The sequence below is a fragment of the Anolis carolinensis genome, unplaced genomic scaffold, assembly GCF_035594765.1.
Source record: "Anolis carolinensis isolate JA03-04 unplaced genomic scaffold, rAnoCar3.1.pri scaffold_10, whole genome shotgun sequence".
NCBI lineage: Eukaryota > Metazoa > Chordata > Lepidosauria > Squamata > Dactyloidae > Anolis > Anolis carolinensis.
The window spans coordinates 15,141,358-15,153,395 of NW_026943821.1; the positions used below are offsets into that span (position 1 = coordinate 15,141,358).

The window sequence follows — 12,038 nt, forward strand, 5'->3', positions numbered from 1 at the left end:
GGCGGATCACATTACACATATAAGACAAACATTCAATGCCATAACATAGAACAGAGACAGATGCAGGCACCGGGCTGGCCTCGAAATCATGATTTGTTGCAGCTGGCTGCTAACCAGCCTGCACCACAGCCCAGGCTTATATGGGTTATTTATTTATTTATTTATTTATTTACAGTGTTTATATTCTGCCCTTCTCACCCCGGAGGGGACTCAGGGCGGATCACAGAACATACATATGCAGCAAACATTCAATGCTGTTTATACACTGACAAGACAGACAATTGTACATAGATAAAGGTAAAAGTAAAGGTTTTCCCCTGACATCAAGTCTAGTCGCGTCCGTAGACACCTCCAAGGTCATGTGGCCAGCATGAACTGCATGGAGCGCCATTACCTTCCCATCGAAAGTGGTACCTATTGATGTACTCACATTTGCATGTTTTCAAACTGCTAGGTTGGCAGAAGCTGGGGCTAGCAATGGGAGCTCACCTTGTCCCACGCATTTGAACCACCAAGCAAGGTTGACATGAACAGTCAGTGTAGAAACATCAAACATTTGCACGATTGTTAGTAAAGAACTTGGTAGGAATATGTTTCTTCTTCAATTATGTTTAGGCCTTTGATTCCTTTCTCAATCCAACCCAGGGAGAGCACGGATGACCTCCCTCTATCAAGCAACGGGGATGTCGGAAGGGGAGAGGCTGACTACCCACGAAAGGCACAACAAGAAGCCTCCTGACTGCTGCTTCTCTTCTCCCTCCCTGACCTGTATGGAGCCATTCCATGTGGAGCCTGGAAGCGGGGGTGCCTTGCTGTCTTCGTTTTAGTCCTGTTCCTGGGGTTAATTGGGGTGCTGATTCAGAAAATTACATTGGATAGACCACATCAGCTCGAGATTATTAAATCCTGTCCACATCAGAAACTAGAGCTGATGTGGTCTAGCCAATGCAATTATCTGAATCAGCACTCCAGATAACCAAACCAATTCTAAAGCTGACCAAAAACCGATTTGTAACCCTTTTGGTACTAATGTCGTGGTCAAAGTGGTCCCTGGTCAAAAAAAGGTTGGGAACCACTGGTTTAGCTCAATGGAAAAGACACCAAAGTGGAGATCCACGTCATTTTTATTTTTCTCTATGCAGACTAAAGCGCTAGCATAAAGTCAGCAGAACAGCAGCTAGATGGATGGATGGATGGATGGATGGATGGATGGATGGATGGATGGATAGATAGATAGATGGATAGATAGATAGATAGATAGATAGATAGATAGATAGATAGATAGATAGATAGATAGATAGATAGATATTCTTTTAAAATTTTGGGAACAGTAATAGCTATTACACCTACATCACATCACTGCGAAAAGCTCATACATCTTTGCACATGTGGATTACTGTTCACATCCCATAATAATCAGTGAAGTGGGCATTACCATACTAAAATCTTCTTCGATATGATTTTTAGCATTAAAAAGATATCTAGTTTATGGTAGTTCAAAATCTACCTATTTATGGGCTGCAGTCCCATTATTTGTTTCTCTGTTGTTATCTCCTGCCTGGTACCAACTTCTATCTCTGTTTATACCCTCCTTTAGTTGTCAAAGAAGAGATAATCCAGAGCTAAAACACCCATCTCAAGGGCCTATTAGAGAAAAACCACTCAGCCTCTCTTTTAAAAGGAATCTTTATTTCTTTTCTTGTGTAGTTCCCCCATTAGTTACAATCCTGTTACATACCACATGTAGGGCTTCTTAACTAAGCATCTCTAATAAACATAACTCTACTAATTCTTGAACCTAATATTATATCAATCATTTTTTATCCATGTTATTATTTATTTATTTATTTATTTCCATCATTTCTATCCCGCCCTTCTCACCCGAAGGGACTCAGGGCGGCTTACAAAACTGGCAGAATTCGATGCCAATATACAACAATACAAAAGAATAAAACATAAGCAATTAAAAACAGATTTAAAATACAGTAGAGTCTCACTTATCCAAGCTAAACGGGCCAGCAGAAGCTTGGATAAGCGAATATCTTGGATAATAAGGAAGGATTAAGGAAACGCCTATTAAACATCAAATTAGGTTATGATTTTACAAATTAAACACCAAAACATCATGTTATACAACAAATTTGACAGAAAAAGTCGTTCAATACGCAGTAATGCTATGTAGTAATTACTGTATTTATGAATTTAGCACCAAAATATCACGATATATTGAAAACATTGACTACAAAAATGGCTTGGATAATCCAGAAGCTTGGATAAGCGAGGCTTGGATAAGTGAGACTCTACTGTATATTGGAAACTAGGACAAGCTTGGATAAGAGAGGCTTGGATAAGTGAGACTCTACTGTATTGATATCAATCATTTTTATCCATGTTATTATTTATTTATTATTTATTTATTTCCATCATTTCTATCCCGCCCTTCTCACCCGAAGGGACTCAGGGCGGCTTACAAAACTGGCAGAATTCGATGCCAATATACAACAATACAAAAGAATAAAACATAAGCAATTAAACACAGATTTAAAATAATACAAAATACTTGAGCCATTCATCCACAAAACCTTGTACATAAACCTTAGTCCAGACCGAGTCGAAGCCAACGAAACTTATTCTTTGAACGCTTGCTCGCATAGCTTGTTATAGCTCTATAAAGATACTATTGGAAGTTGTACACTTTGGCTTGTAATGATTCAAAGTCTCAGGTTTTGACCTGAAAAGATCCAGACTTGCCACATCTGGGGGTGGGGAAAGACCGTTCCGTTTTGACCAAACCTCATTTGTCATCTCATAGCATCACTTCTCCGCCTTTATTCCAGAGCTTTGTGATTGGTAAATGTTTAAAATTGCAAACAGCACAAGTCTTTGACCCTGGGCTTGGAAAAACATATTTTGTAACAGCCATGGTAAAAACAGACCTTTTGCATCATGTCAGATAAGAATGTCACTTCCAGAGGTTTATAAGCCAGTAGGAACTTGTCCAAAATTCTCCTCCAAAAAGCAGTCAGTCAGAAGACTCTAAGAAACTCATAAGCAAGGAGATAATGGAAGAGCCCTTATTCCTTGTTGCTCTGGTTGCAATTGATCTTATGTGGCATGTAAAAGAAGAAAAGTGCCATTGCGGCCAATTTATTATATGTTTACTATGGCTTAGGTGCTTTCCACACAGCTGAATAAAATCCCACATTTTCTGCTTTGAACTGGAATATTCCAGTGTGGACTCAGATACCCTAGTTCAAAGCTAGGTTGGGCCCGGGCTGTGGCACAGGCAGGAGAGCAAGCCAGTGCAATTAACTGCAATGAATCACTCTGACCAGGAGGTCATGAGTTTGAGGCCCGCTCAGAGCCTATGTTTGTTTGTCTTTGTTCTATGTTAAAAGGCATTGAATGTTTGCCTATATGTGTAATGTGATCCACCCTGAGTCCCCTTCGGGGTGAGAAGGGCGGAATATAAATGCTGTAAATAAATAAATAAATAAATAAATAAATAAATAAAGCAGATATTGTTGGATTTTCTGCTTTGGGATTCTGAGTTATATGGCTGTGTGGAAGAGCCCTAAGTTACCTTGGAATCTTAGCAAGGAAGGATAAGTTATACATAATGGTTAGAAACCTGTTAGTAACATAACTCAGGTTTAAATGTATGCCTTGCTTAGGATGGTACCTATTGATCTACTTACATTTACATGTTTTCGAACTGCTAGGGAAGGTAATGACACTCCATGCAGTCATGCCGGCCACATGACCTTGGAGGTGTCTATGGACAATGCCAGTTCTTTGGCGTAGAAATGGAGATGAGCACCAACCCACAGAGTTGGGCACAACTAGACTGTCCGGGGAAAACCTTTACCATTACTTTTTCTACACTGCTTTTTTCTCTCTGCAAGAAGACTCGAAGTGGCTATTTAGCACTAAAGCACCATGGAAGCTGGACAAAATCTACCATTTTTCACATTTTACATTGCTAAGAGACTCTATTCAAGAATGGATACCATAGGATAATGGGTGGAAGTGTTTTTCTAGTTTGTCCTAGAACAAACTGTAATCTTTTTGCTCTGTTTCAACCAGAAATTACCCTTAAAAGGGCCAATGCAAGCAGTAAGCAGTGATAAGCCTTCAACTACAGAAACGGCAAGATATACAACATTATCCTTGGCAAAATTACAGGATTGAGTTGCTGTAGCTGTGATGTGGTGGAAGACAAATGCCTGTCTGTGTATTAAACTCTTGCAGGAGTTCCCCCAACCGGTACAAACATGTTGGTCAGAGTTACTCATTGCCTAATTCCTCATTCTACCCCCTCATTCCTCCAGGCTGCAAAGCACAGTGAAATCATTCTGTTCACAAGCGAGAGCAGTCTTTCAGACTCCCTTGAGCTCTTAAGGAGAACAGCTGTATTGCAAAGGCAAGCATCCTGGGGGGGAAGAGCTGCCCTACTTGGATCCTGAGTTTCGTCAAAGAAGGAAAGCAAAGAAGGCACTGAAGCTAAGACCAAGGACAGAAATCAAGACACACAACTGCAGACAAAGGGTGAAGTTAAAGAGGGCTGTGGAGAACTCAGAAAAGCCGAAAGACCAAGGAAGAAGAGCACACTGCACCATGAGCCAACCAAAGTACATGCGGATGGAAGATGATACTTCTGATGTTCTGAATCCACCTCCATACTGTAATGCTTCTGATGGGCCTCTGCCACCCCAGTATCAGCCGTATTATAATCCACCTGGCGCAAGAACCAACAATGAACCGGTCTTTCAGACTTCCCAGACCATTGTCATCACTCATGGTCAGCCCATCTCTGAACCCGATTACATGGCTTACTCCATCTTCACTATTCTTTGCTGTTGTCTTCCTCTGGGGATCGCTGCCTTGGTCTACTCTGTTAAGGTTAGTGTGTGTTCTTATGTTCTAGCACCACCCCCTGCCTTCACATACTTTAACATTCAACTTTCTCGGAACATGCTAGGGACTTATTTCAGTAGGAGTAGAATATTAAGGTAAGTGATGGAGTTTTCCTGCTTCTTGGCATGGGGTTGGACTAGATGGCCCACTAGGTCTCTTCCAACTCTATGAATGCTTAAAGTAAAGGTAAAGATTTCCCCTGACGTTAAGTCCAGTCATGTCTGACTCTAGGGATTGGTGCTCATCTCCATTTCTAAGCCAAAGAGCCGGCGTTGTCCGTAGACACCTCCAAGGTCATGTGGCCAGCATGACTGCATGGAGCGCCGTTACCTTCCCGCCGGAGCGGTACCTATTGATCTACTCACATTGGCATGTTTTCGAACTGCTAGGTTGGCAGGAGTTGGCGCTAACAGGGGCCGCTCACACCGCTCCCGGGGCTTGAACCTGGGACCTTTCGGTCTGCAGCTCAGTGCTTTGATGCACAGGGGCTCCTTTGCCACCGGGGCTCCTTATAATAATGTAATAATAAGCTCCTATGAATGCTTATTGTGCTGAAATTTCTCAGATACTTTTTTCTGAGTGATCTGGGGGTTTGTCTGTTTTTGCTCCATGCCCAGCCTCCCCACTTGAGATAGAAACCCACTTTTCAGAAATCTGCCTGAATATTTCTCACATGGTGGAGTCCTCTACTTTCCTGCACACACAAACACAATGCCCTGAAACAAAATTCAGTGCTGGGTGGGCATCTCAAAATAATAATAATAATAATAATAATAATAATAATAATAATAATAATAATAAAATGGCCACTAAGCCGCCGACACAGTTTCTGTATTCCACATCTATGGCAGGCATCCTCAGAGGTCGTGAGGTACCTGCCATAGATGTGGTTGAAATGTCAGGAGAAAATGCTTCTGGAATATGGCCATACAGCCCGGAAAACTCACAGCAACCCAGTCATTCCGGCCATGAAAGCCTTTGACAACACAGGAAACTAACTGTTCAGAATATTTGGTGTTCTTATGTTCCCCAGGATAATAAGTATGGAGAGTAAAGAAGATAGTGGCAGTACGCATGAGTTATCCTGTAGTTAACCTTCACCCCAGTAACTTTGAGAGACAGCCATATACTGTCTGGTTTGTACAGTATATATAGCAGCAAACGTAGTCATTTGATCTAATTCAGGAGAAGAGCTAATAAAGAGGGAAATTATTGTTAAGACAACAGGAGAAAACAGAATGAATAGTTTACCAAGGGTCTTATTGCACTAGACTATTATAGTACTTTCACTATGCAGCTCTGCCCTATGGAATCCTGGTATTTGTAGTATGGGGAGGCACTAGAGTTCTGTCATTGAGATTCCTAAAAGTTGTTCTCTAAACAAAACTCCCATGGTTGCTGTGTGTTTTCCAGGCTGTATGACCATGTTCCAGAAGTATTCTCTCCTGACGTTTCGCCCACATCTATGGCAGGCATCCCCAGAGGTATCTCATTACCTCTGAGGATGCCTGCCATAGATGTGGGTGAAATTTCAGGAGAGAATACTTCTGGAACATGGCCATACTGCCCGGAAAACACACAACAACTCTGTGATTCTGCCATGAAAGCCTTCAACAAAACTCCCATGATTTCATAAGCTTTATCTAATTATCTAGTGTGAATGGCTTGTCTAAGGTGTGTTGAGTCTTAAATAGTAATTTCCAGGCAAGCTATGTGAAGTCTGCTGTGGCATTTTGTGTCATTGTGTGCTTTCACGTCGTTTCATATTATGGTGACCCAAAGCAGAGTATACCACGGGAGATTTTGTGGCTGAGCATGTGGGACTTATCTAAGGTCAACCAGTGGGTTTCCATGGCCAAGCAGGGAATCCTAGCCTCCAGAGTCTAGTCCAGTGGTTCCCAACCTGTGGTCCGTGGACCACCAGTGGTTCCCAAGAACTAAAGTATGGTCCACGGCCTCACTGTCACTACACCATTGCAATGGGAGTGACTGGTCTTGTGAAACCCTCTTATAGTGCCAAAGCAAAGGGGATGCCAGGGGAGAAGCCAACTACTCATGAAAGGCACAACAAGGCTCCTGACTGCTGCTTCTCCTCCTCCCTCCCTCTGAAAGAAGCTGGTCCATGTGGCGCCAAAGCAGGGTGCCTTGGTGTCTTCGTCTTTAGGCCTGTTTCTGGGGTTATTTGGGGTACTGATTCAGAAAATTGCCTTGGATAGAGAACATGAGTTCTAGATTATTAAATAGGGTTGTCTGTGGGCAAGCAGATGGCAACTACTGGATAGCATACGTTCTGTATCAGAAACTAAAGCTGATGTAGTCTATCCAGTTGTCTGCATCAGCATCCCAAATAACCAAACTGAATCTAAAGTTGACCAAAAATTGAATCATAATTCTTTTGGTACTAATGTTGGAAAGTGGTCCCTGGTCAAAAAAAAAGGTTGAGAACCACTAATCTAGTCCAACGTTCAAACCACATTGGCTCTCAAAGTCTAGTTGTGCCTTTATTAACTTCTTACATTTATTGTTCCCCTTCAACTGCAATCCTATAGCCAGTATAGCAATTAAACTACCATTGAACTTGCTCCCAAGGGGCAAGTAGCCCTATTTTCCAGTATAAGTGATTTGCAGAACTTCACTTTCTACTGGTATTAAACCGGCTTTCAGCATTAGTCTGAAAAAAGAGTTACTTGACATCTTAGTGGAAAATATAATGAAAAAGATTTATAGAGGAATCTCCTAGAACATGTTGGAAACTATGTAGCCACAGATTATAATGGCTTAAGTATTTATCAGGAAATATTATTTAAACTTTATTTTACAATTGTTTGTATTCGGTGTCCGTAATCAAACAACTTGTGAGTTATTGTGCTTTCTTTATATTCTACCCTCTTTACTGCAGCCTTGAGACGCAATGAAGTAACTGATCTTAGCAAGCACAGATAAGCATTCACATGCAAAAGTTAAGAGATAAATAAGCCATAAATGGAAGTAAAAGCAATCTTAAAACAAACCTTTTAAAAAACCAACAATGCAGAACATTATTAAAAGCCTTTCTTCATGAACAGTTTTGTAAAACAGGAAGTTATAAGGTTGCACACTCAGTATCCCAGGCCCTTAGTTCTTGAGACCAAAGTCTGGCACATAGAGGCTTCACCGGTGATATGCATCAACTAACACACAAAGTTTCTCACAGCTTGCCATTCAAGCACACACAGAGAAAGAAGGTATTTTCCTATTTCAACATCAAGGCAGAAATCTTAGCTCAAAGGGCTGTTTCCAGGTCAAGGTGAAATGTGGGACTATTCCTTCTGACCTATATAGGGCAATGGGACAATTAATGTAACTTACCTACTGTTAGCTAGAAGGCAGATGCCAAAGAAAGAAGAGGATGGGCCCTGAGAAGGAGGAGGATAGTTAGTTACTATAAATACTTGTCAACTTCACAGTCGGGCTGTGGCGCAGGCAGGTTAGTAGTCCGAGTGTGCACCCGACAATTAAAATAAAATAATAGCCCTGCTCATTGTTGACCTAAGCAACCCGAAAGACAGTTGCATCTGTCAAGTAGGAAAATTTAGGAACCACTTATGCAGGGAGGCTAATTTAACTGATTTACAACACTGGATGAGGAAGTACTCCATCAAAAAGGATGGAGCAGCAGCTTCTCCTGTGGCGGGAATCAAATATACTCTCACAAAGCCAGAAGCTGTGATGACTCATTGGCCTTGTAGTCCTGTTCCTAGTACTATTGTGGCAGACAAAGAGGAAAACATGGGATTTTCGCCGGTTCAGTAAGAACCGGAGCCTCTTCACCTGCAGGATGTTGATGTTTGTCCACAAGAATTCAGCCAAACAGGCCTTGGGCAGAACTCCCCCCCGTTTTCCAGGAGGGAAAATTATTCTAAAGATAGGGGAGCCAGGGAGGCTAATCGCAGAAGCCTGAGAATCGCTGCCAAACAAATGGCTGATTAGGTCTGCTTCCCTTGGGAAATTCTAAGGAGTCATGCATCTGGACAGAGTTGGGTTTCGCTTCTCGTTCTCTAGGGAAAGAGTTCTGTTGGCGGGAAAACGAGACCCAATATAGGTGCTTAGCGCGAGGGATTCTTTGCGGAGTCAATTGATCAGCTTGAGGAGAGAGATCGTGTGTGGACTTCGTAATCCCAGTTCCTTGCTTCCCGGATCAAGTTTCAAGCCTTGCCTTGTCTCACGTTTTTACCACGGACTATGTTTCATGCTTCATGTTCGTCTTGCCTCCAGTCAAGGATCTAGTCGAGAATCAAGTTTATTCCAGCCTTGTTGTCAAGCTTCATTGGACTTTAAAGACTCTGTTATTTCCCCACACTATTGCTTGGCAAAGTGTGTGTTTCGGTCAAGTGGATTAAAACTTTGAACTCTAATATCTTATACTGGACAATACATTTCTGGACTATATTTGACCTTATCTGAAAGGTCTGCTTCTGAACTATATTCTTCACTTGTTTTTATTGATTTTATATATTTCTTTAATAAAGATATTAGATAGATTCTGGCCTCTGTGTAAGGTTATTGGTGCTCTGCAGCCTGGGTCCTGACAGAAGCTGGGAAGTTAAATAGCCTCTGTGTCTGTCTGTCTCTGTGTTGTTTGTCTAATGGCATTGAATGTTTGCCATATATATGTGTACGTTGTGATCCACCCTGAGTCCCCTTTGGGGTGAGAAGAGTGGAATATAAATACTGTAAATAAATAAATAAGTAAATATCACAGGCAGGTACACGTTAGCCCAAATTCTTAGGGTGTAATTAGATACAAGAATCTCTGCAAGTTGCAGAAACAAATCAATCCATTTTTGCAAATTGCAATAAGCTTCTAGTGTATTCGATGGAGATTTGTACGCTTTTTCTCTTGCCTTGAGCTGAGCTTCCCCCACTCCCATCTCCAAAAAAAGTAGAGATTTTTCCTGAAAATGACCCACGAAAACTGAAATTCAGGGACAAACTCTGATCACAAGTTGGTCAAAATACACCAAAGGTATGTCACTATGGTCAACTTCCACTAGAAATTGACAATAGAATTGCACTGAAGGATCTAGCAATGCCTAGAGAAGTGTTCGCTCTAGGAATCTCTAAGTCCACCATCATAACTCTAGCATACTTTGACCATAGAGCTACCCTGGAAGACCTAGAGATTCCTAGAGAGAATCACAAATAATCAAATCTGCAAATGTGAACCTGCAAACTTGGAGAGGCAGCTGTCGCCCTAATACACAGGTTGAGGTTTAGACTGTAGTGTACACTATGATAAGCATGCATCTAAGTATCCTTTTTAAAAAAACAAACCTCTAAAGTAAAGGCATATGACTCTGAACCAGACTAGTACAAGGTTGTATGGTGGGTTAATGATTTCCCCCTTTGGTTTTCTCCCTGATCTATTCCTTGAAAGCAAGTTCCATAACCTGCAGGTTTCTAGAAGCTTAAGGCAATGGTTTGAGTCCAGGCCAATGGGTTTTCTGGAAGCAAATATCATACAGCCAAGTCAATGGATTTATTGTGTATCATTGTGTATCTCTCCCAGCCAGAGATGTTGTTCAACGTTTCCATTCCTCATGTCTCCTAATCCACTACCTATCTTTTTTATCTCCCCAGACTCAAGAAGCCAATCGTGTTGGAAACAGCATATCTGCTCAGAAGAATTCAAGGATGGCACGCAACCTGGCTCACTCTGCATTAGGGATTGGCCTTACATTTCTGATTGTGTATATCATTCTTTTTGTGATCAATTCTACCAAGATGGGAAACTGAGCCATCAACAGCCCCAAGATCAATTCCAAGCACATAGGAAACTGAACCTCCAACCCCACCATATCCAACCGGGTGTTCATGTCCTAAAACCTTCCATCTAAAATACCTTACCTTCCATCCCAGAAACATCAGTGATATACAAGACAGAGAAGTCATGATTTGGGATTATGCTCTCTGAACTATTCTCCAACTTGCTGTGAACTGCTACATACATGTACGTGACTTTCATACACTTGACTTGATGACCATAAACAAAATAGGTAATATGTGAATGGCATCTGATTCAGCATCAAATGCAACTGTCAGATGGCATGAAACACCAACTCTCTGAAAGATGGACTGCTCCCATCAGATCATGAATGCATATGATCCACCTTCAAAACGGAACAGAGATATCACAAACCAAAACCATAAAAGCAGGAGGAAGCACCAAAGATCCCATGTAAAATATTGCCTTGTTCGATAATGAGACAGTCTCCATATTCATGCCTTTGCCAGAGATTAAAAAAAATATTCTTGTTGGTTGTCCCAACCAATGAAAATTCATTAAATCACATATGGAATGGTGTGAACATCTATGTAAATAAATACTATCAATTGAAATAAATCAAAATATGATCCATGCCTTTCAATCACTGAACAGAGAGAACACCTACCCAGTGTTACTATCCCTTCTGCCTAATTCCAAATTCTTCCTCTAGTTTGCAGTAATTTTACAGACGTCCTCTGAATTGCTCTATTTTCCAGCCTTTCTGGTTAGGCTCCAGTTTTCTCTAGTTCTCCTTTCTCTGTCTGATGCATTATCTCAATTGGCAATACAGTAGAGTCTCACTTATCCAAGCCTCACTTATCCAAGTTTCTGGATTATCCAAGCCATTTTTGTAGTCAATGTTTTCAATATTCTGGTGATATTCTGGTGCTAAATTCGTAAATACAGTAATTAAAACATAACATTACTGCGTATTGAACTGCTTTTTCTGTCAAATTTGTTGTAAAACATGATGTTTTGGTGCTTAATTTGTAAAATCATAACCTAATTTGATGTTTAATAAGCTTTTCCTTAATCCCTCCTTATTATCCAAGATATTTACTTATCCAAGCTTCTGCCAGCCCGTTTAGCTTGGATAAGTGAGACTCTACTGTAGATTGGTTTGCTTGTTTCAAATGCCAAGATACTTTCCTTGTGGTGAAAAAATATACCTGGGGAGGGATATAATTACTTTGCAGTCAGTAACCAAAAATTTCAAATAACAAAATTCTCAATTTCGACTCATAACAGGGCACCTTAATGGTTATGTTTCTGAAGTCACCTATATACATAGGTACAAAAACACAACATAAAGACC

At 41.0% G+C, this 12,038-nt stretch overlaps 1 protein-coding gene across 1 annotated transcript; it reads left to right on the forward strand.

Annotated features, from left to right (window-relative positions):
- The first annotated feature begins 4,290 nt into the window (after window positions 1-4,290).
- Window positions 4,291-11,310, forward strand: LOC100563944 (uncharacterized). The gene is made up of 2 exons (XM_003225071.4): window positions 4,291-4,902; window positions 10,537-11,310. Exons 1-2 carry the CDS (start codon window positions 4,618-4,620, stop codon window positions 10,690-10,692), a joined length of 441 nt encoding a protein of 146 aa, XP_003225119.2. The 5' UTR covers window positions 4,291-4,617; the 3' UTR covers window positions 10,693-11,310.
- The last annotated feature ends 728 nt before the right edge of the window (window positions 11,311-12,038 follow it).